This window comes from Pimephales promelas, chromosome 6 (assembly GCF_988280905.1).
Source record: "Pimephales promelas chromosome 6, fPimPro1.hap1.1, whole genome shotgun sequence".
Classification (NCBI taxonomy): domain Eukaryota; kingdom Metazoa; phylum Chordata; class Actinopteri; order Cypriniformes; family Leuciscidae; genus Pimephales; species Pimephales promelas.
The window spans coordinates 24,116,578-24,142,790 of NC_142774.1; the positions used below are offsets into that span (position 1 = coordinate 24,116,578).

The window sequence follows — 26,213 nt, forward strand, 5'->3', positions numbered from 1 at the left end:
TGTAGGCCTACTCCCTGTTCATAGTCTTATTTTTAGTAAATTTTAATAGTGGTGTAATTTGTAAATTAAATGTTAGTTTGACTTATAAAACATTTAAAATAATTCATATTAAATAATTCTCACTATTTTTTTTTAAGCTATGAATATATGTTAAACGACAAAAACTGATGAGATAGAGGTGTTTTACAACAACTATGAATGCACCACGAGTGTTACCAGTTTTAAGTAAATGTAACCTTTATTCACGTGACGTCTTTACGCAAGATATTTGTCCACTTGATAAAACGGATGTTTTCTCTTCGGAAAATGCAAAAAAGGGCATGGCCATATTTCTGCGGCTCTTCGAGTGTGTTGTGTTCAGCCAGCTGTCAGGTCTTCTGTGTTCGAGCTTCCCACGGACGCTGTACTTCGTCAACAATGGATACAATTTATGTTTGATTATGTTACAATCGTAATTTAGCTCTCTGTGCTGCACATTTTACGGAAGACAGCTTCCACAAATTCAACACCGGATTCAACAAGAAACTGTTACTAAAACATGAAGCAGATCCAACTTTAAAACCAGAGGCAGCAGTTGTTGGGCCACAACCTGTAAGTAGGCTAAGACTTAATCATTTTAAATGTATTTGCATGTATAATTCCAGACGTAGCCTTGTGTTTTATTTTTTTTCAAATGCCAGCGCTGGCTTTATAGCCACTAGGCTGCTAATTATGCTATTTTGTGTCTACATTAAACGCGTACAAACATTATGGACCTGAATTTTGTATAAGTACTAATGTTTTAAACGTATTTTTCATGTGCTTTATGACGTTATTTTCGATTTGATCAAAAAGGTAAACCAACTAATGCCAACGCTGTTTGAGTATAACATTAGTAGCCAGTCAGTTGCTATTGTTGCCAGTCAGATGCTATTGTGTTAAACAAACGTGTATAAAGTTAAAAAATGTAGCATATTGTCATTCAGAAACGTTTAGTAAGAGCCGTGTGTGGTGAGGTTCTGCTGGACTCTCTTTATCGCCGCTTTCTCGGTCTGATTCTACCTAAAACTGATACTGTAGTATCGTCATGAATGGACCTGAGCACAGGCACGTTTTGCCCATAAAGGTAATGGGCGTTAACCTTCCGGACAACGTGAGCGACAGTTTAGCCAATCACCACACACCGGCCCAAACTAACCAATCTGAGCCCACTGCCTGTATCTGAGGGAGTGGTTTCATAGACTCAGGAAGTCAACCAGTCGTTCGAGGACAGAGGAGAGCGCGGCTTACAATAAAGGTGAAGTTTATCAAAAATAAGTCTTTTAAAAAAAGAAAATGCATGAATACATGATTTTGGCGAGGGGCCGTGGTTTAGCGAGGTCTGTGCCGGGAGAGAGAGAATGAAGCCGAGCGGTGAATAAGTGGGTCAAGTTCAAATGACAAACACCTGTCTGTGATTTTAGTGATTGGCGCGAGGTGACCGCATAAAAGCGGGCCGAGAGACTGGGAGCTCGTGCACGTGTGTCCAGAGAAAGCTGTCAAGCTGTGGAAAGAGTTGTTCATTGCCAACCACGAGAAGCTGTGTCCAGCGGGAGGAGTTGTTCATTGCCAACCACGAGAAGCTGTGTCCAGCAGGAAGAGTGTTATTTTCATCTATTTGTGTTGTTCATTTATATTCTGAGTTAGTTTATTTCTGAGTGCGTACAGCGCTGTGGGGAGAGAAAAACACTGATTAATAAAGTGCACGAGCCCCAGTATTCGCCAACCCTGTGTCTCCTTCCATCACACCCACACGAGCCTGTCCTACACTACACTGGTGCCGAAACCCGGGATGGAAGGAGAGGCCGCCGCCAGAAATCCTCTGTCATCACCCTTCGCGGAGATCATCCACGTGCTTGCGGGCCTCCACCAACACCACCAGGATGCGCTGCTCAAGATGGAGGAGCAGCAACAACATCGCTTCGAGGCGCTCCTCCAGGGCCAGCGAGAGGACTGCGAGCAGTTTCGGAGCTGGATAGACCGGGAGGTTCGAGCCTCCACATCGCCGGCCACAGCCATGCCTCTATATAAGATGGGACCCCAGGATGACCCGGAGGCTTTCCTGGACCTCTTTGAGAGGTCTGCTGCGGCCGGGAAGTGGCCGGCCGCGGACTGGCCGGTGCGGTTGATCCCCCTCCTATCGGGTGAAGCCAAGATCACCGCTCAACAGCTGCCAGTCCAGAGCCTCCTGGTCTATGAAGACCTGAAGCGCGCCATCCTCCAGTGTGTCGGCCGGACTACGGAGCAGAGTCATCGCCGGTTCCGGTCCCTGGAGCTTGGGTAGTCCGGCTGGCCCTTCGTCTTCGCGCAACAGCTCCGGGACGCGTGCCGCCGAGGGCCGCGACATCGAGGGAGTTATAGAGCTGGTGGTGCTGGAGCAATTCGTGGCTCGGTTGCCTAAGAAGACTGCCCTGTGGGTCCAGTGCCACCGCCCGACGTCGCCGGACTAGGCCATCCAGTTGGCAGAGGATCAGATGGTGGCTTGTCCGGGGGTCGGCGAAACCCCACCCTTGTCATCTCTCTCTCTCGCCCTGTCCCTGCTCCCGGGAAACTCCTCCCACCTCCAGCGCTACTGGGAGCACAGGGCCCACGCTCTCCTCACGTCAATCACTTGACCCACTACCTGCCACGGGGATGGCGGGGAGGCCTGGGCCGGCCTGCTGGCGTTGTGGGGACCCTGGGCATTTCATCGACCGGTGTCCTGTGATGGAGATCGGGACGCTGGTCAGGGTTCCCGACGCCCCGCAGGCCGCCCCCGATCAAGCTGGGTTGTACCAAATACCTGTAAGTGTCAAGGGGGGTACTCATTGGGCTTTGGTGGATTCAGGTTGCAACCAGACCTCAATTCACCAAAGCCTGATCCGTCCGGGGGCATTGGATAAGAGCCACATGGTTAGGGTTCGGTGTGTGCACGGGGAGGTGGTGAGTTACCCCTTAGTGCCTGTCACAATACAATTTCGGGGTCAAAAGCATTAATTTTAGGTACCAATTGGCCGGGGTTTAGGACTTTATTGGCTCATTTATGTACGGGTGCTTCTGGATTAAAAATAGGGAGAAGAGAGAGATGGTTCAGGCAGGAGATTCTGTACCGGGACCATCGGTTCTGTTTCAGAGGAACGGAGTGCGTCAGAATGATAGATTTTTTCTGACCGCGGTGATTTTCCTTTGGAACAGTCCCGAGATGAGATGCTTAAAAATGCGTTTGATCAGGTCCATATGATCGATGGGCAGCCTGTCCACCCCAACCAGCCGCTCTCCTATCCATATTTTGCCTTAATAAAGGATAAGTTGTATCGGGTCAATCAGGACACCCAAACAAAGCAGGATACAACTCAGTTGTTAGTACCAAAGAGCCGCCGGGAAATGCTTTTTCAGGTGGCTCACTCTAATCCAATGGCTGGGCATTTAGGGCAAGCAGTTACACTAAATCGTCTAATGACCCGTTTTTCTGGCCGGGCATTCACGAGAATGTGCGCAGGTGGTGCGCCTCTTATCGTGAACGTCAGTTGGTGAATCGAAAAGCACCATTGTGCCCACTTCCTTTAATAGAGGTCCCCTTCAAAAAAATTGGCATGGACCTTATCGGGCCATTAGAACGATCTGTACGGGGGCATCGCTTTGCATTAGTTCTGGTGGATTAGGCAACGCGATACCCTGAAGCAGTGTCGCTCCGCAACATTTCTGCTAAAAGTGTTGCGAGCGCACTGTTTCAATTAATCTCCCGGGTGGGCATCCCGAAAGAGATTCTCATCGATCAGGGCACGGCGTTTATGTCGCGCACCATTCGCGAACTATATGAATTATTCGGCATTAAATCGATTCGTACCAGCATCTATCACCCACAAACATATGGCTTGGTAGAACGATTTAATCGCACGTTGAAATCCATGATTCGTAAGTTCGTGCAGGAAGACGCCAAAAATTGGGATAAGTGGTTAGAACCCCTTTTTTTCGCTGTACGGGAGGTCCCCCAAGCCTCCACGGGGTTTTCCCCCTTCGACCTGCTCTATGGGCGCCAGCCCCGTGGGGTGCTGGATGTCCTTAGGGAGGCTTCGCAGGACGGACCTTCGGATAGCAAAAACGGAATTCAATATGTCCTGGACTTGAGAACAAAACTCAAGACTTTGGGGCGGCTCTCTATGGAGATTTTGTTACAGGCTCAGGACAGACAAAGTCGGTTGTCCGACAGGGGGGCAAGACTACGCAAATTTTCACTGGGAGATAAAGTGCTTGTTTTGCTTCCCACATCCAGCTCTAAATTACTCGCCAAGTGGCAAGGACCCTTTTGGCTCGTTTCCACTGAGGGGTACGGTACGGCACAGTACGGGTCGGGTACACCATGATCAGGCTTGCGTTTCCACTGGCAACAGTACCCATTCTTGATAGGCGTGGTATGCTGGAAAGAAGTGATCGACGTCATTTTCGCGCGAAGAAAGTGACATAGTAAACAACAATGGATGACAGACAGCAGATCTTGTTCTTGCTTCTCGGCATGTTTGTCACTAGAAACAAGCGCTGGCATTAGGCGTTTCCAATAAGCCAACGTAAAGTCCGACTCAGGAGAATGATCCCGAGGACGCGAGTCCAGTAATTTTTTTAATGGAACAGTGCGTTCTTGAAGGCAGCACTCTGCTCGCTCTGGCTATGCGACTCCGGTTATCTCTGTATGTTCATTTTAGGCAACAATAAAATGAAATATGTTATAAAACACCACTCTGCTTCTTTTCCATTTCATTTCAATACATTTTAAACATTCTAAAGCACACAAATGTGGTTCAGGCAACGCATAGCTTATTGATTTTATTCACTGCATGTAGCCTATGTAACGTTATATTTATGACAAAACTAAATATAAAACAACCCTGCCTCTTTTCGTTTAAATGTAAAAATATTAAACATATTTCAGGCAATATGTAATGTAATGTATTGCATATCGCATTGGTACAAATGTTGCAATAAACAACATTACAGATGATCTTGTAATAAAATAAAAAAGAAATGACAAAACTATCTCTTTGTTGAATTTCAGTTTTATCAATAATAGCCATTATAAAAGTATAAGTAAAATGTACAAAATGATATACAGTAAAGCTTAAATAACATCAAGAAACAATTCAGTCAGTCAAATATACAAATTCATCGCTCAAAGATATGAAACTTCACGTAGCCTTCTGCCAAAACTATTGGCCAGGGAATGAATTATAGATTCACAAGACCAAAGATCACCTGTTAGGTTTATACAAGACGAACTATCTCTCATGTTTAACCACTACAGAGACATCCGAGTCAGCGGCAAACATTAGAACGACTAGCTGAGGAAAGGCTGTTCCAGGTGGGGGACACGAGCGCGAGCGTCCGGTGATCGCTTGGAATGGATCTCAGTCAAATTATCATAAATCTATAAATAAACCACAGATTTGAGCTTTAAAAAACTACTTTCTTACCTGAAAAAGTCTTAAAACTACATTTCATGATGACACAATAACAGTACTATTATATTTCAACTGTATGCTTTAATGCCGTTGTAGCACGCGTGAGTGACGATACTCTGTCCACCAATCACCGTTCTGCAGTGAGTCTAGCTCCACCTTTTAGTACCCTTTCAATGTGCTAGGTACCCCAACGGAAGGGTACCCAAAAAGTGGTACGGTACGGTTCGGCTTTTTGGTACCATTCACAACTTTTGACAGTGGAAACGCAAATAATTGCATGCCGAGCCGAACTTTACCGTACTGTACCACTCAGTGGAAACGAGCCATTTGTGGTCACACGCCGAATTGGGGATCTCAACTATGAGGTTCTTCGATCAGACAGGGACGGAACACATCAGATTTACCACCTCAACCTCCTGAAAAAGTGGAATGAGGCGGAGTCAGCGATGCTGGCGACAGTAGTGAGTGGCGAGGAGGATCTCGGGCCGGAGGCGAGTCTAAAATCTCCATCCTCAGCTCTGGCCATTTGTGGGAATCACCTCTCGCCGTCCCAGATCGCTGACATTCAAAAGTTACAAACTGAGTTTGCTGATGTGTTCTCGCCCTGGTAGAACAAACTTCATACAGCACCATGTTGAGACTGAGCCGGGCGTGGTTATACGGAGCCGGCCATACAGATTACCTGAACATAAAAAGAAAGTTGTTCAGGATGAATTAAAGGCTATGTTGGATATGGGGGTAATAGAAGAACTCAACAGTGACTGGGCGAGCCCGATAGTTTTGGTTCCTAAAACTGACGTCTCAGTTCGGTTCTGTGTGGATTATCGCAAGGTGAATGCTGTATAAAAGTTCAATGCATATCCAATGCCACGGGTGGACGAATTGCTAGATCGGCTCGGTACTGCTCGATTTTATTCGACACTGGATTTGATAAAGGGTTATTGGCAGATCCAATGACTAAAGAAAAAACTGCTTTCACAACACCGTTCGGGTTACACCAATTTGTCACCCTTCCTTTCGGGTTGTTTGGGGCACCTGCCATTTTTCAGCGCCTGATGGACAGGATCCTCCGGCTGCATATATCTCAGGACGCTGCGAGGGGCGGGGCTCACGGCCAACCCAAAGAAGTGTGCGATTGAGCGCGTGGAAGTTGGGTATCTGGGCTTTCACTTGGGTCATGGGCAGGTGCATCCCCAAATTGATAAGACGGCTGCAGTTGTGTCCTGTCCAGGACCTAAGACCAAAAAGGTGGTTAGACAGTTCCTGGAGCTAGCAGGATATTATAGAAGGTTTGTAATTATTCAGACCTTGCTAGCCCGCTGACTGATCAAACTAAAAAGGAAGCGCCAGATACCGTCCAGTGGAAGGAACAGTGTCAGCAGGCTTTTACCCAGATAAAGGCTGCCCTGTGTGGTGGCCCGCTGTTACAGGCTCCTGACTTTACTCTCCCTTTTCTGTTACAGACTGACGCGTCGGACAGGGGGCTGGGTGCTGTCTTGTCCCAGGAGATAGAGGGTGAGGATCGGCCGGTGTTGAACATTAGTCAAAAGCTCTCAAAGAGAGAGACTATGTACAGCACCATTGAGAAAGAAGCACTTGCCATCAAGTGGGTCGTCTTCACTCTCCGCTATTATCTCCTGGGGCGAGAATTCACCCTCTGTTCGGACCACGCTCCCCTGCAGTGGCTCCACCGCATGAAGGATACCAACGCGTGGATCACCCGTTGGTATCTAGCGTTACAACCTTTCAAGTTCAAGGTGATCCACAGGCCGGGTGCACAGATGACTGTGGCTGACTTCCTCTCCCGGGGGGGTGGGGGGGTGGTGGAGGCTGCAGGCTGGACGGCACCCCGGCCTGAGTCGGGCGGTGGGGGTATGTAGCAAGGGGGGCGTGGTTTAGCGAGGTCTGTGCCGGGAGAGAGAGAACGGAGCCGAGCGGTGAATAAGTGGGTCAAGTTCAAATGACAAACACCTGTCTGTGATTTCAGTGATTGGTGCGAGGAGACCGCATAAAAGCAGGCCGTGCTGACAAGCAGTTTGAGAGAGAGACTGGGATCTCGTGCACGCGTGTCCAGAGAAAGCTGTAAAGCTGTGGAAAGAGTTGTTCACTGCCAACCACGAGAAGCTGTGTCCAGCGGGAAGATTGTTATTTTCATCTATGTGTGTTTATTTATATTCTGAGTTAGTTTATTTCTGAGCGCGTACAGCGCTGTGGGAAGAGAAAAACGCTGATTAATAAAGTGCACGAGCCCCAGTATTCGCCGACCCTGTGTCTCCTTCCATCACACCCACACGAGCCTGTCCTACACTACAATGCTATTGCACCCCATAAACAGAATCATGCAAAAAAAAAAGCAGTAACCCCCCCCCCCCCTTAAAGTCCTGGCATTCAACCACCTGAAGTCTGTGCAAATACACAACCCATCATCGTTCTTCCACACCATCACCAGTGGCGAAGCATACTCACTTGACAACTTCCCCAGATCACCCCAGGGAGGTGTGACAAGACAACCCACGAGCACACCTAGTGGAATGGCCTTTGAACTGGTCGGTTCCACAACAACTGTGCTGCCAGGTGACTTAGGTTACGTTCACACTGCAGGGCTTAATGCTCAATTCCGATTTTTTTTTAAAAAAATTGGATTTTTTTGCAAGGCCGTTCACATTTCCAATTAAAAGCGACCTTTTGTGATCTCCTGTGTGAACGTGAAATGACCCAGAAGTGACCCGCATGCGCAGAAGAGTAATCAGCGGTCAACGACGTCACTTGTTGTTTGTGGAATAGTTCTTTTTTTCCATATGTTGCGAGCTTTTGTTTTATTATTATTATTGCCACAGCCCATATACAAACACAGACAACAATTATTTTATCGACGGGAAAAGTTTGCACATGAATGTAAGATTTTTCCGATCCTCACCATCACCGACCTCGTCATAAAACCCGTTTAATTGATAGTACCTTGCTTTGTCGCCGGTGGCCGCGGTGAGACACTGGTGGCTGGTGTTGCCAGATTGGGTGTTTTTTCGCTACATTTTAAGGCATGTTTACATGTGTTTTAGCCAGGTTTTCCCCTGGAAGCCTCTATAGAAATCTGGCACCCTACTGTACGAAGTTAAACTGACAGAGAGTGCATGTTCACAGAATGAACGTGTTCACAGTAATGTTCATCAGGTAGTAATACACTATATGAACGCGTTCATGCACTATCGTTCATTGAACGCGTTCAGGCACAACACTGGGGAAGAGACACGTCTGCAGCGGCCCATAACAGTGCAGAAACGCGTTGGAGTTAGTGTGTATTGGCTAGCTACAGGTGCGTGCAATGACGTGCGGGTCGGATATTTGTGATCTGGCCGTTCAGATTGAAGTCACATTTCAAAAGATCGGATACATATCGGATTTGGACCACATACCCAAGTGGCCTGGGTCGCATTTGAAAAGATCGGATCTGTGTCGTTCAGACTTGTCATGAAAAAATAAGATACAGGTCGCATAGGGGCAAAAAAATCGGAATTAGGTCGTTTCAGCCTGCAGTGTGAACGTAGCCATAGGCACATTATCAGGGAGTCTGCCCCAAACCAAGTGTTCATGTCTGGGTAGGAGTGTCAACCTCGGGTGAGCTTGACACTGCCTATTTTGTCCAGGACTGCAATCCCTCTCCAACGTTTGACATTGGTGATTGTGGACAGAAGTGTTCAACCTCAGGCTCAGACTGATGGACATGTCTGGATGCAAGATCCCAGTAACCGTTGTCCCTTTTCAAGACCCATTTCAGATGTTTAATGACATTGGAGCCCAAAATGAGATAGTCAAAATGTTCTCTTCAGGGTGCTGTTTCTCAGGCAAGACACCAGCAGAGCTGAGTCTCTCCACTGCATGTTTACTGATGATACATGCCATCGAGCCAGAGTCTTACATGCCCATAAGTTGCACATCGTCATTGACTAGGACAGGTGAGTAGAACAGCTCGCCGAAGGCTTGGATCTTCTGAGCGTTTTGGATGACTATGCAGGACCCCTTAGGTGCAGCAGCGCAACTATCCTCATATAGATTTGCCAGGTCGCAGGTTTCAAAGAGGGATTTGTGCATGTTACACACACCGCCCCTCCCCAGGGGTGGGTCTCCCAGTTTAACTGCTGATTTTGCACACCAGCACCGTCGTTAGGCTGAAAGCGGTTGCGCTGGTTGATCTGCTGGCAGTTCCTTTTCCAGTGACCAGGGGATAAACACTTTAGACATCGGTTTTCCCATCTGCAGTGAGACAGTGTTGAATGATCAGAAGTCCCGCAAACCCTACATGCCATCTGGAAAAAATGTGGCACAGTTGCTTGAGTGCTGAATTTAGTTGTGTGACCAGGCGGTCTAACAAGCTTACCAAGCTCTTCATGCAGTCATTGTTGACACCGGCAGTATTCGAGGAAGTTACAGGAACAGCGGTGTGCGGAGCAGGTGAGTCAGTCATAGGCACCTGACACTGGGAATGAACTTTGTGCACTGCTGTGTTTGACTCAGGTGGCTTAACAGCTGCAGCTCAAGCCTTCTTACCCTGCCTGTGCTCATCAAGCCTCTCTTGGATTTCACAGGCCGACCATTTATCTGCCGACTTGAACTTGAAAACAACTGCGAGAGACTGATCAGGGCAGTGTTTAATAAACATTATGCTGACTTCATGGCCTGGGTCATCGATGCTACCGCCCTTTCTCTTTAGGCACTCAACTGCTACATCCACTGTCTTATTCAGCCTGATCCAATACTCCATAGCGTCTTCACCTGGCATGGGCAGTGTATTGTAGAAAGCTGATAGAGGCATGCTTGTGTATGTTAGTTTGCTAAAGTGTTGTTTCAGAATGTCGAACGTTGAATGAATGTTGAATGTCGTGACAGTTGTAGGTTACAGTTTGTCAAGAGTTTACAGGGTGACAAAAGCACAATGTTATGTTTTATTGCGAGTGTACACAAATATAAGAACAGGTTTTATTTTTCCACTGTTCTATCGCGCCTCTCTCTCTTGCACGCACGCACACACACACACACGCGCACACACACACACACACACACACACACGCTAAAATTGTTGCTGCATACCCCTCTGAAACTGGGTAGTTGCACCCCTGATTATGGCGATGTTGACTCATCATTCCTGCAGCAGTGAATGCACGCGCCTATATGGATTAGGTAATCAAGCTAATTTCTAATCGTTTCGTTTAAAAGTAGACATATTTTGACCGTCTATAGGCCTTTTTCTCATGTCTATGAGGCAAGTATCCTATATGCTGAGCCTTAGTGTCGGTTCATCTGTGACGCGCTCCAGTTCTTGCAGTCGAAGATGGATAAACTTTGTCCTCTCAAGTGTCTGCGTGCTTATCAGATTTACCGTGTTTTACTAGCCTGACTACGTCAGACTTCCTACTTCCGCTAATTTCATTTCGCTCCTGTAGTCAGTCTGAGATAGCAGCCTATCTTTCAGTTTTCCACCGGCCTGAAAACAGCCGGCCAATCAACGAACAGAGGGCGGGCTGAGAGCCGTAACGTAGCCGCTAAGCGCAGAGGAGTACATTGTAGGTTAGAGAAATTGAAAACCGAATACCGAAACAACCGCAGAAATGGGAAATAAGACACGGGATGCAATTCGCTCTGTTATGGAGAACATTACGAGGTTTTTCAAACTGAAGCAAAAGTCGTTTACAGCCATGTTCACTCCAGTATTTCGCTCGCATCATCAGTGTTTACAGCTAGGACCGGCGCGTGCAGACGTTTTTATTTTTGCAAATCATTATAACAAGGACAAATATTAACACTTCAAGCTTAGGCATTTACGCTACCCATTTTTTTCAGGCTAATTGTAGTAATGACGGATCAGACCTGTTTGGCCATAACTATATGCATAACTATAAGGACATAACTTACCCCCATTCAGCGTCAGTTCTCTGTCTTTTACGGCCATGTCAATAACGTCGGTTTCCTCGGCTGTGAACGCTCTTGGCGCGCTCTTATTATCATAATAATAATCCACCATATTTCGTTTCGACATCCTGCTGCATTAGTCCCAGATATGTGATTTCATGAACAATCTGTTCATTGTGTATGTCACGTGACAAATGAACGTAAGACTCGGAAGCAAGGTAAAGTGATTATTTATGTTCCCTGTAAATCATTATGATTTCTTAATTCAGAATATGATCAACATTGCGTAGGTGATCTATGTGATCGGGGACTTTGGCTGTTAAAATTATAACATTAAGCCACTTAAACAAAATTACTCGAATGACTCAGAAAATCAGTAAAATGAACTTCCTATTCATGACTCGCGAGAGCAGCGGCTCGGTCTCGCCCTCGATCGCGGCGCTGTGGAGCGGCGGAAACTAAATCATTCCTGACTCGTGAGAGCCATAGACAGAAAAGGGTGAGAGCAGGGGCTGGGGCTCGTCCTCGCGGCGCTGCGTGGCGGCGGAAGCTAAATCAGTCATGGCTCGTGAGAGCAGGGCAAGCTGATGCTGCGGGGCGGCCGCAACTCGGTAATTCATATAAATAACCTAGTTTGTGAATTGTTCATTCCTGGTTGGCACACATGTTGCAGCTCTTACAAAAGCGCCGCTCCCTGTCTACAGTGGAAGCTCGATCATAGATTTGAGTTCGATGCATAATGTCTCGATGCGGCCGTGTCGGCGCATAACATACGTCATAAATAAACTTATCTGATTGGCTTACGGGTAACCAATGATTTTAAACTTCAGAGAAGCGCCCCCTTGCGAGAGAGAAAACACTTCTCTATTATGCCATTCCAGACTCTGTCTACAAAGCAAAGTGAAGTAGCAGAGTCTGGTATTACCAGGCTAGTGTTTTACTGGTCTTGGCGGCAATTATCTTGTCAAATATTGCATTGCGTGCTTCTGGCATCGAGTCTGGCATATGGGTACACTTTGGATCATTTCCCACATATTTTCTATCCATCTGGGTTGGGACACTTACACGCACACCAGGGCTGGACTGGCCATCGGGCATACCGGGCATTTTCCCGGTGGGCCGACGTGCTTTTTGGGCCGATACATCTCAAACTTTAAGTGTTTTTTTTTTTTTTTTATGGCCCATACAAATCATATCAGCGGCCCATTGCGTTTAGTTTTGCGGCCGCGGTGCTGGGATCTTTGTGCCGTTGAAACGCATCAGATAAAAAAAGTCAGCGTGGGTTTTTTCTTTCTCAAAGACCGGCCCATGAAACATGGAGATCAGCGGCCCATTGGTTATTTTCTTGATTGACACTGGGCTGGTCCAATCACATCTTTAATCACCTCCCCCTCTGGGCTGAGCGTGCAGTGTATCTGTCAAAATAGTCAGAGCGATGGAGAAGAAACGCAAGGAATGTGCAGAGATATGGCGTTAAAAAAAAAAAGAAACAGCCTTCAGTGTCTGATGAGGAGTGAGGGGGATCACGAGAGACATTAGTGAGTGTAGAGACGCATTTTACTAGATTTATAATGATAATATGCAAGAGACCCGTTTGTAAACCATGTTTTTCTCCAAAATAAAAGCTGAATGCCGTTTCCATCAAAATAAAAGATAATGTGTTTATATATATCTTTCAAGTTACAGAAATTAGTTCCAAGCTAATTTTGAAAGTTGCTTTTATTTTTCAGTGCATGTGTTTTACAAAATATGGCTGTTACTGTCATGTGATTAATATTATAACTATGATTAATTATGTAGTATAATGTAGACAGACACTAGCATATCCCAATTAAAAGAGTTTTGGGTTTTTCTTTGTTCAATTTGCACACTGAATATGGGTTAGAGCTCTTAATTTTGAACTCTCAAAGTGCACCAGATTGATGAAATTAACATTAAAAAGCACAACATTTTCTTACGGGGGAACATGCCCCCGAACCCCCCTTGAGGGACAGAGGTTACTATTGAAACATCTTGTGAGAAAGACAGGTAGGCTATTGCCAATGCAATTGGAGAATTCTATTTTAAACTTAGTAGTTATTTCATTTCATTCATTAGATGGCGTTGGTGGGTTTGATAGGAGTTGTTGGTATACATATTCAACGGCGTACACAGTTCGGTTGTGTTTATGTTCATATGTAGTGGGCCAGTCTGGGCCAAAATGCCCGGGCCGATTTTTTTTGGCCCAGTCCAGCCCTGACGCACACACACACACACACACTCACACACACTCTCTCATACTCACATGTGACGAGCTTCGTCTCTGAGCAGCCGCGTAAACTAGTGTTTTCCGCCACCGCCTATCATACTGCGTGCTTATTGTTTCACTGACGTTGACGATATAAATCACTTGGGTACCGAAATTTGGTACCGAAAAACAAGACCTGTTTCGATACTCTGTAGTACCGGGGCAATTCGTTCGGTACCTAAAAAGTACAGAGCTCGGTACCCAGCCCTAGTGATGAAAGGAGACACAGGGTCGGCGAATAGTGGGACTCGTGCACTTTTATTTACACAACTCTTTTCACAGCGTGAGGTTGCGCTCAAATAAAGTTAACTCAGAATGTCAAAGGCAAAAATAAATAGGCGATAATACTCTTCCCACTGAACACGGCTTCAAATGGTCACAATTGTGGTAATACTCTTCCCACTGGAAACAGCTTTGCCAAACACCGCTGCAGTGAAATCTCTTCCCGCTGAATACAGCTTTCAAAAGTCACGCGTTCGGTAACAGGACTCCACAGGACACAAGCTCCCAGTCTCTCAAAACGTTTGTCAGTACGGCCTGCTTATATGCAGTCTCCTCACGCCAATCACTGAAATCACAGACATGTGTTTTTCATTTTAACTTGACCCACTTATTCACCGCTCGGCTCCGTCCCCGCTCTCCCACTACAGACTTCGCTGAACCACGCCCCCTCGCCACTGGCGTTAAGTATCCGTACAACGTGTACTACAGTTTAGCCAATCACAACACACCGGCCCAAACTAACCAATCTGAGACCACTGCCTGTTTCTGAGGGACTGGTTTCATAGAATCAGGAAGTCAACCGGTCATTAAAATGGCTAGAGGAGAACGCGGCTGACAATAAAGGTGAAATTTATGAAAAATAAGAAAACATGTTATATTGCACCCCATAAACACCACCATGCAAATAAAAAAAGCAGTAAACCACCCCTTTAAGAGAATTTGTCCATTTCCATCTGTTTGCAAGTCAAAGTAATCACGCCGGTTTGAAGATGGGATGTTGAGGATCAGTGCCGATGGCTGTCGTGTCAATGAGGCCGGCACTAAGGATGAGTTGGGATGGGTCCAGGCGTAGGTCCACCATAGAGGGTCCCTCGGGATAAACAGAGAAACTAATATTAGCGTAGACGCCATCCTTCTTTTGATGTACCAAGTCTATCAGGATTTACGGGAGGTGTTCCCGGTTCCGGCTGATCTAAACTATGCAGCCTAATTTGAATTTAGGAATTCTATAGTGTGTTATGTGTATGCTAGGCCAAAGAGATGTGTTTTTAGTCTAGATTTGAACTGACAGATTGTGTCTGCCTCCCGGACAATGTTAGGAAGATTGTTCCAGAGTTTTGGTGCTAAATAGTAAAAAGATCTACCACCAGCAGTCAATTTTGATATTCTAGGTATTATCAACTGGCCGGAGTTTTCAGATCGCAATAGACGTGAAGGACTATAATGCGTTAAAGGAGAACTCCGGTGCAAAATGAACCTTTGGTCTAATTGCACATTGTTACCTTGTCAACCGTTATCTGAGATTTGTTTTCATGATTGCCGAATGTAAATAGTTTTATCTCTAAAAACAGTTTAGCCTATAATGCTAGTATAACGCTATAGGGCATAGAGTAATGACAAATAAAAATCGCTTGTTATTACCACTAACAAGGCTCAAAATAGCCCCACAGTAACACAGTAGCATAATAAGGGTCCCTACATTCAAACCGAAGCATTGAGAACTTTGTCAGTGTCCATACAGTTTAATAAGAAGATATTTTATCTTCGCGAATACAGGAAGAAGCGAATACCTTTAAGAGCTCGCTCAAGTAGTGCGGAGCTAAACCATTTAGTGCTTAAGTATATAAGTAATCAGCAACATTTTAAAATTTAAACAATGTTTTTAGGCAGCCAATGCGGAGTTGACAGAACCGGGCTAATATGGTCATACTTCCTGGTTCTGGTAAGAACTCAAGCTGCTGCGTTTTGGACTAGCTGAAGTTTGTTTATTAAGCATGCAGGGCAACCACCCAGTAGAGCATTACAATAATCTAGCCTTGATGTCATGATGTCATAGTTTTCTAGTCTATTTAAAAGAATGTTGTGGTCAATTGTGTCAAATGCAGCACTAAGATCGAGTAATACTAATAGAGAGATACAACCACGATCGGATGATAAGAGCAGATCATTTGTGACTCTAATGAGAGCTGTCTCGGTACTATGATGTGGTCTAAATCTTCTGGGCTTGAAGCTTACTTTTTCGTTAGTTTAGCCCAGGATTTCTCAAACTCGGTCCTGGAGGGCCGCTGTCCAGCAGAGTTTATCTCCAACCCTGATCAAACATACCTGAGCAAGCTAACCAATGTCTTCAGGATCATTAGACAGTCACAGGTAAGTGTGTTTGATCAGGGTTGGAGCTAAACTCTGCAGGACATCGACCCTCCAGGACCGAGTTTGAGAAACCCTGGTTTAGCCGCTGTTTCAAATAGATACCAAGGATTATTTTAATTTTCTTCTAATAGGTTTGAAAAATAAGCAGACCTAGCAGTTTTTAAGGCCTCTCTGTATGCAATTGAGCTCTCCTTCCATGAAATCCGGAATACATCTAGTTTAGTTTTCTTCCAGCAACGCTCCATTTTTCTGGCTGCTCTCTTAAGGGCCCGAGTGTGCTCATTGTACCACGGCGTTGGACTATTTTCTTTAATCTTCTTTAAGAGCAATGGAGCAACTGCTTCTAAAGTGCTGGAAAAGAGAGAGTTAAAAGTTTCTGTCATGATATCGAGTTCTTTCAAGCTATCTGGAATGCTGAGATGGTGAAACTGATTAGGGAGATTATTGATAAAGCAATCTTTAGTGGCAGAAGTTATATCTATAACATGGAGTCGGCTTTGCTGCTTTGGCTAAGTGAAGTTTACATGATACTAGATAGTGATGATCTGAGATGTCATCGCTCTGCTGCAGAATTTCAATGGCATCAACATCTATTCCATGTGATAATATCATCTATTCCATGTGATATTGGTCTCGGATGGCCCCAGAATGTATTTGTGAAGTTTCAGCTCAAAATACCCCATAGTTAATTTATTATAACCATTTGAAAATGTCATTTTGGGACCTGATTAAAAATGAGCTGTTATTGGTGTATGCTACCTTAATGCAAATGAGCTGCATATACCCGCTCTGCCTTTGGATGAGGGCGTAACATCATGGCAGTCGGTAAGCAGAAGGGGAGTGAGAGACGCGCTGTTTTGAATGTCACTCAGCGTACGTTTGAATCAGAATATATAAATAGTACTAAGAGACTCAGGCAGAATAAACACATGAGAATGGACCAGTACGTCTCAGTATGGTTAGTTGATACATTTATGTAATTATAGAGTTGTTGTTATCGCGTCTTTTTGCAAGTATGTATGTGCAACACACACACACACAGACACACAAACACTAATGCTGGCACATTTTTTGAAACTACATACACATTCTGTGATAAAGTTTGCTACGTACAAGCGAAATTACATTTATGCGAGGGACCTGTGGCGTCATGTTTACTTGTCATACAGGTGCTTCTGTGGCAAATGTGAGAAGATGGCTAATAGTCCAGGCAAAGTAGCCCATTTTGGAGCCAAAAATAGAACTAATTGTAAAATAATTTTTTTAAGCATAGATCATTTTTATGAGGTGTCCAGAACAACATACTTAAAGCCCTAAGAAATCCTAGTTGAGGAAATATCAGTTTAATTCGCATCAATCCGAGATGTGTGCCAGTAAGGCCAGACAACAATACACCCCAATGTGGCTATTTTTTTCCTTTACTCCTATCAAAATAAAACTTTATACAATGAAAGTATCCATGAAAAGTAACAAATTTTGTATTACAAGTTTCTTTGAAAATGAATTTTATTATGCAAATGAGCTATACACTAATCGAATATAAATACACCCAAATAGGCTTAATTTTTTCCTTTACTCCTACCACAATAAAACTTTACACAGTGAAAGTTTACAAGAAAAGTAAAACATTTTGTATTAGAAGTTTCTTTGAAAATGAATTTGAATATGCAAATGAGCAATTTACTAATCGAATATGCCCAAAATACACCCTAATGGGCTTATTTTTTTCCTTTACTCCTATAAAACTCACAATTAAACCTCACAGAACAATGACGGTGAAAGTATACATGAAAAGTAACCTTTTTGTTTTACAAGTTATCTTGTAAAACAAAAATGTATGTAGTTAGCAGAGCCGGACCGTATAAGAGTACATTTACTTTAGTACAGTACTTAAGTACAATTTTGAGGGATCTGTACTTTACTTGAGGATCATTTTTGGGGAGTACTCTTGACTTTACTCAAGTACAATTGAGAGGGAAATATTGTACTCTTTACTCCACTACATTTCTATCCATAACCGTGAGCACCCATTACTACTTCTAAAAAAAAATGAAAATAAGAAAAATCTCGGAAACCCTCAATTTGTTGTTTCCCTCTCAAACGTAATTTGGATCTGCTCCTTATGCGCCCTATCAAGCGCAGCAGTTTCTATTCTACATCACTCACCGATCAAAATAGTCTTTTGCGGGACAAAAATTTGCTTTGGCAGACGCCAAAAAGCGGACGATCTGACGGTTTTAGAAGATTAACAACCCGAAACTAAAAAACAGACCTGGCCTCTATTTGAGACCGGCTTTTATTTACCCAAACCTGCAGCCACACCAGGCGTGTAAAAAAGACAGACTATTTGGGACTCGCTATTATTTTAAGTTTTACTTAAATATCTACTTACTGATATACTGTACTGTGTTTACTGTATATTTACTTACTGATATCAGCAATCACCTTCAGCTTTCCGCCAGTCAACTCCATGGTCAGATTTAGATAAGAGACGAAACCAGGAAACAATGGATGGAGACGCAGCCGGCCCATCCCGGGAATGTGGCGACCCGTGGCCCCACCTATATTCTGAATAGTGACTGAAAAGTGACCCCGAACTCATCTCCAGTGGAACCTCAAACTCTCCCTCCAACGTCAACATCTGCAAAGTTCCATAGTCTTCGGGTCTTTTAACAAATGATGGTGTGGAAAGGGATAAGTGAAAGTATGGACCCAAAAGACGGGGGGTGGCATGTTTTGGATAGGGGAGTTTTGCCAATAATGACCGATCAGCCTACGGCACCACCAGAAATACAAGATGTAGTCCACTGTAGTTGCAAGAAAGACTGTGGCACAAAGAGAAGAATATGCAAAAAACATGGACTCCCTTGCACTGCCATTTGCAGAGAATGTTGTGGTACTAGCTGCATGCACAAACTCACAGTTGCTTTATCTATCAGATGAATATGACCCAGAGGGGAAGAACTAAGCAAAGAACAAACCGGGAACTGATTTGGGGATGCCAGAACCAAGAGCCACAGAGAAGGGGTCGAGGATAAAATAAAATAAGAGAAAACATAAAATAAAAAACACCCAACCCTCCCCTGAGGCTTGTGTCCCTCTGTGACCATGAAGACTATACCGGCGGGGGTTATACCCCTGGCAGGTACTACCAAGCCAGGCAGTTTTCAGGTTAGAGGCCAGTCTAAAAGCAGCATTGCCATCACCCATTGGCAGTAGGATGATTGGATGACGATTGGGTCGATTTGTCATACATATGAAGGGTGTTGCTGCCTATGTAAATTATGAAATATTCAATAAGTGTAGAGCTCATGTGTATATTAAAATTATTTCAAAAGAAACTTGTAATACAAAAAAGTTACTTTTCCTGTATACTTTTACTTTGTAAAGTTTTATTGTGGTAGGAATAAAGGAAAAAATTAAGCCTATTTGGGTGTATTTTGGGCATATTCGAATAGCTCATTTGCATAATAAAATTCATTTTCAAAGAAACTTCTAATACAAAATGTTTTACTTTTCTTGTAGACTTTCATTGTGTAAAGTTTTATTGTGGTAGGAGTAAAGGAAAAAATTAAGCCTATTTGGGTGTATTTTGGGCATATTCGATTAGTATATAGCTCATTTGCATAATAAAATTCATTTTCAAAGAAACTTGTAATACAAAATTTGTTACTTTTCATGGATACTTTCATTGTATAAAGTTTTATTTTGATAGGAGTAAAGGAAAAAAATAGCCACATTGGAGTGTATTGTTGTCTGGCCTTACTGGCACACATCTCAGATTGATGCGAATTAAACTGATATTTCCTCAACTAGGATTTCTTAGGACTTTAAGTATGTTGTTCTGGACACCTCATAGAAATGATCTATGCTGAAAAAAATTATTTTACAATTAGTCGTAAAACGCTACTTTGCCTGGACTATAACTTAAAGAACAACAACATATGCAGTTTTTAATACAATATCTTTAAAAATATATTTATAAACGTGTGGTTACACACTATTCAAACAATGTTTAAATTATATACATAGACATCCTACGAAGACAACTTTAGACGCATCATTTGTTGTTGAATTGGCTGCCGAAAGTACAGAGTCAGTGTTTACAAGTTGAACGCGCAAACTAACTCAAACGCTGCTTACAAAAAAAGGAATTAAAAGTTAAAACAACGATGTCGGACGATTTTGATTCTGTACTTCCGGCTACGTCGCCCGTGACCTTTTGAACGTAATTACGTATTATGTGACGTTTCAAACGCACCTCACAGAATAGAGCAAGGCTAGCATTTGTCCTTAGAAAAGTTACATTTTTGGAATAAGTTTTGAAATAACCGATCGTTTCGCATGATAAGACCCTTATTTATCGTCTGGTGTCGTTTAAAGACATTTGAAGCTGCATCTGAAACTGTTATTAACTCTCATTTGGACCTTGGACCGTCTGGTTCCCATGCAAGTCCATTATATGGAGAAAAATCCTGGAATGTTTTCATCAAAAACCTTAATTTCTTTTCGGCTGAGGAAAGAAAGACATGGACATCTTGGATGACATGGGGGTGAGTAAATTATCAGCAAAAGTTTTTTCAAAAGTGAACTAATCCTTTAAGTCTTTCTGATAGTTTGGTTTACTACAACATTAGGATACAATTCTGAAATTATGGTTTATAGTTTTGGTGTGCCACCCCAAGATTTTAACTGGCCCCATCTGGCCACCCCTATGAAAAATTTCTGGAGGCGCCACTGTGTCCGATTGAAACGCTTCTCAATGGATGTCGCAACGCTGTTTAATAATAGTGTCTGGGACCAGGAGTAAACGCAACTCCTTTAAGCTTGTGTTCCATTATCCACTGGGCTGTGCTGCCTAGTTCAAAGTAAACTAGTGAAACAACTGAAACCAGCACTATTTTGTTCTCTATTTGTTCTTACTGACCGAGAAACCGCTTCAGATGATTCTGGCCACGCGCATATATAACCAAATTTAGCCGCACCACCAGAAAATAGGAGGGGGAGGTTGGAGTGCTCTCGGGCCGCACTTGGCCCGCAGGCCGCCAATTGAATAGCCCTGCTCTATATGATGGGATTTATCTGACGATGATCACGCGGGGCCGCTAGCAGACGGTCAGTTCAGCCAGTCTGTCTGCTTCCTGACCTGGTGCCAAATTTGTCATGTTTTAGCTCTAAGACTATGATCCAAATTACTAGAGAGAAGAGCAGCACCAGCCCAGGAGGGATGAAAACCATCTCTTTTCTACAGGTCAGGCTTGCCCCAAAAACTTTTCCAATTGTCTATAAATTCTACATTATTTTGCAGACAATACTCAGACAGCCAACGATTAAGTGAGGACAGTTGACTGACTCTCTCATCACTCCTGTGAACAGGAAGTGGGCCAGAGCAAATTACAGTGCCTGACATCATAGTTTGTGAGTTCACACAACCCTTAAATATTAATTTTGGTGATCTCCGACTGGCGAAGTCGAACATCATTTGTGCCGACATGATTAAAGGTGCTGTATGCGACGTTTAGCGACCTCTAGTGGTGATGTTTCAGAATGCAACAAGAGCGCTCGTGCTCGTGCTTAATCTCAAGAGCGAGCAATCATTCACTACCAGCCACACGGAGACTTTCAACGCAACGCAAAATTATCACACATGCTGGAAACTAATGTAAACTCCCACTGCAGGTACAATAATAGCCTACTTTTATCAGCTTGACGTTGAAGTAATGCTCTGTGCTCGTTCCATGATCATAATGTTACAATAAACTGCATTTAGCCGACATCTGATGTTATATAGCATAAGCCATTTCTCTAACTATTCGTGTATCTTTCACAATCAGCAATGTCAACATAGGTGAATGTATAATATGATAATGAAAACGGTTAGTGAACTAAACTGAACAGTTTCAGTGTTTCAGTAAGATCGTAGGAAGTAACAATACTGTACTGAACGCGTCTGGAAATGTGTATAAACAATATGGTAGTGGGATGACGACATTAGTCAGTACATTAGATCTAGTAAATAAAATAAGTTACATACTAAATGTTATACTAATGTTATCCTGGAACATTATTTTGTATTCATGTAATGTTGTAGTTTACCTTGTTATTTCACTTGAGTTTACTATGTTGATCCGCGTTTTCATCCGGAGTCGATCAGATTCACGTTTTGCCTGACGAGCTTGAGCAGATAAAACTTCTTTTTTTATATATATATATATATATTTATGTGGAGTTTGTGTTGGAGTCTGTGTTGTGCTGGAGGCAGGACGTTTTGGGGGGTTATCAGACTCCATGTCGTCAGCTGAAGTGCCGTTGTTCGCATGATAGACTGTAGGATAGAGAGGCTCAGGACTCGGGAGCGCGCATGCACGTCACTTCTGATGGATTTCGCAGGAAATCCGACCCGGAGACCTTGCATATAAATAAGAATATTGGCCTTCAGAGGTAATGGCAAAACCCGAAAAGTGGATCATTGCAATGTGTGATTACAACCCCTTCAAACACAGGCAATAAAAAAAGGATTCATTTTATAAAAATAGTTACATATAGAACCTTTAATGATTTTAGAGAATTTACGATTAGCATTAGTCAGCACTTTTAAATTTGCTGTGATGTCAGGCACTCTGGCTCTCGGTAAACATGTGACTATGGTTTCTGGTGTCTCTATTTTCACGTTCTGTGTGATTGAATCGCCAATTACCAGGGCACAATCAACAGGATTCTCAGTGGTTGTTTCACTGAGTGGGGCAAATCGATATGTTATGGGAAGCGGAACGGAAGAGTGGTTCTTTGATCCGCGACTAGAGCGATCCCTAGTCGTCATCCATCTGCCCTGCTTCACAGGCTCTACTTCAGCCAGAACCGAAACATGTGAAGAGTTCACTATGCTAGTCGCATCCAAAACACTATCTAAAGATCTAGCATTCTTACTATCCTCAATTAAAGTTTGGATGTGTGTCTCTAATTCTGAAATCTTCTCCGTCAGCCTGACTGTCTCCTTGCATTTATCACAAACAAATCCTATATTGCCATCGGAAAAGGCTACTGAACATGTGACGTGACACAGGTGACAATAACAGGACAAGACATTACTCACCGTGTTTGTTTTTATTGATTCTTACTCTCCGCGTTTGTTGGCTGGTTTTACCCACCGGGCTTTTTCTGAACTCAAAGGCAGGGGCGTGCGAGAGAAAATAAATGAGCGCATGGGTGGCGCGTTAACAGGCTAGCGAGTTACTAGTGTGTTGTACAAACAATAACGGAAGCTGTGTAAGGTTAATCTGAAATGTTGGGTAAAATGTATTTAGTATAAACAACTAGAAATGATGGTTAAAAACAGAAAGAAACACGAAGCTAATACAAGGTTTAAACGGAGCGTACAGCCTTGGAGCAAACAAATACACAGCACAGCAGGCAGCAAAGCAGACAGAAGCAAACGATCAGCGATGAGCATAGCTTCGTCATATATAACATAGCATAGGCTAACACGCTCACGCGTTTTTTTTTTTCAGGATTTTTGGGAGAAGTCCAATTTACATATGCGGTTTCAACAACGAATGCATTTACACATGTCCAGTTTCGTTTGTAAAGCGGCCCAGTCCTCCCCATGAAGTGGTTTGAGCGATCGGATTTAAATCCGTCTCGAATGCGTTTCGGAGGGTATTTAGGTTACACCTGGTCTTTTCACGATCGGATAGCAATCAGATCACAGAAACACATGAAGTGGCCAGATGTAGCTAAACTTTGTATGTGTTATTGTTAGGGATGGGAATCGAAAACCGGTTCCACTTGAGAACCAGTTTTAAGTTTTATGATCCATCGATATTGTATGCCCTCGGCGTTAACGAGTCTTGTTATCGATGCTCCTGCTCTGAGTCAACCATAGTATGTAGGCTACAGACTGTGGACTCACAAATGTCCCTTTTGTATTTTTTCACAACTGTCCCAAGCAAATTTTTGTACCGCCAAAGCCTTATTTAATCGGTGAGTAAAATTGTCTCTCTCTGTAGTGATGAACCACTGCGCTTGTGACAGTGCGCATGTTAAACTGAACGAGCAGGGAGAGCGAGAGAGAGTGCCCCAGTCGTGCGCGCGATTTGCAATTTTTGCGCGAATCTTATTAATTCCCATCCCTAGTCATTGTCACCTCACTCTTACCACATCACACAGATCAACTATTGTTAACCTTCCAAATTTCTAACACATCACACTTAACTTCCCTGCCTACAAGAATGGGCTATGTGCACAAACGTAGTTTCGAACTTCCGCTCTTGTCAGAAGTCGGCATATCAGTTTCCGGTCTATACACATCCACTAATAAACAAACAAGATGAGTGCTGCTATTGCTAAAGAGTTCTTAAACACATCTAAGTTTCTAAGAACTGTAGGTGGATCTAACGTCCATTTCACACCCGTTTGCAGTGTGTGTTGCGGTGCAGGAGCGTGCTGTTAGTGCGTTCACATATTATGATGCGTTTCCAGTGAATAACTGATCCACGGCTGTACAACAAACACATACTTAATATTTATTATTTTTTGCGCGTCACTCAAAATGTCTATTTTGTGCAGCCACTGTTCACGAAGGTTGGTGTTTATCAGGAAGCTGTAGAAGCTCAAATGGCTGTTAGCGACTTGAAGCAGAGCAAAGTGCCACACAGCAGTCTCTTAACGCACCATGTAAACAGGTTAGGGCTTTCACTTTTCACTGGTGTGGTACGTATAACAGCAGCACAGCGATCGTTTCCACACCGAGTCTATTTCTGCTGTGCTGCAAACGCTGGTGGTCAAAATAATAAAGATTGACCTGAAAATGTAGTAATTTCACCATAAATGCGTTTAATTAAATAAAATGTAGTAATCTCACCATAAATGCACATTTAATCAAGGAAAACTACAATTTACTTCAACCAGGCGACAGAATGAACAACACTCGTCTCAATCGTGGAGGTGGAAAAATAAGTTGTGACATGCAAGATTTATTGTTTTAAAATTTAAATGCAAAAGAAAAGGCAAGTCAGCTGCTTTTGTCAATTTCAAGTTTTAATTTAAATTAATTTAAATTATTTGCGATTTTAATATAGTAAATATTTGACCACTTGCTTGAGCAACTTGTAGGTAATGCATGGAGTAATAGCCCTAACTTACATTGTTTAAATTGTGTTTAAACGTGCATACAAAGAATCGCAATGCCGACACAACTTTTTTTTGTTTTTAAAAATAAGTTGCAGCATAACTTCTGGACTTTAAATGAAAATATTAAGTATGTTTTTGTTGTACAGCCGCGGATCAGTTATTCACTATACAAACGCATCATAATATGTGAACGCACTAACAGCACGCTCCTGCACCGCAACACACACTGCAAACGGGTGTGAAACGGACGTTAGATCCACCTACAGTTCTTAGAAACTTAGATGTGTTTAAGAACTCTTTTTTTCGTACAACAGCTGCACTCATTTTGTTTGTTTATTAGTGGATGCGGATGACCAGTCGTAGACCGGAAACTGATATGCCGACTTCTGACAAAAGCGGAAGTTCGAAACTACGCTTGTGCACATAGCCTATATTGGATATGCTAATATATTGGCCCGTAAGCCTAATCTTCCCTGTCTGAACAGAGGGTAAACAACATAACTAGCCTGTAATCTTCTCTGCCTGTACTGAGGATGAAACAAAATACTAGCACATAATGCTAACCTTCTCTGTGAACAGAGGATAAATAAATAAATAAAAAAAATAACTAGCACGTAATGCTAATCTTCAGTGTATACTATATATATATATATATATATATATATATATATATATATATATAATAACTAGCACGTAATGCTAATCTTCCCTGCATGAAACAAAGGATCAGCTTTCATCTCTAAAAGAAAATTTTAGAGGATAATATCAGTTAACCCTCTGGCTCACTTTTTTTCTTATCAGTGTAAAAGAGACTCAAAATACTCAAAATAGTTGATTTTGATCTTACATACAAGTGTTATACAGCATTAGATCCTGTTAAGTTTCTGTTTTTTTGTGGATATAATTTGATGAATAAAAACAAAGTGTTCTGCTTTTCCTCAAATAAAGAAAAATAAACATGATGCAAGTTTTGCGTTCTCTCTTTCAGGGAAGTCCATTCTGAAAACGCGTCCGAAAAATTAACTGTAACTCATTCAATAGGCTACTTGTCACACAGGCACGAGAGATAT

At 43.2% G+C, this 26,213-nt stretch overlaps 2 protein-coding genes across 2 annotated transcripts in view; one reads left to right on the top strand and one right to left on the bottom strand.

Annotated features, from left to right (window-relative positions):
• Nucleotides 1-26,213, top strand: part of dnajb14 (DnaJ heat shock protein family (Hsp40) member B14) — an 89,573-nt gene that overhangs the window by 14,940 nt on the left and 48,420 nt on the right. The window lies entirely within an intron of this gene.
• LOC148978579 (uncharacterized) lies at nucleotides 21,176-22,834 on the bottom strand. Its single transcript, XM_089132631.1, is given in 3 exon segments — nucleotides 21,176-21,439; nucleotides 21,441-21,514; nucleotides 22,570-22,834. Coding segments are annotated over 3 exon segments (603 nt in total).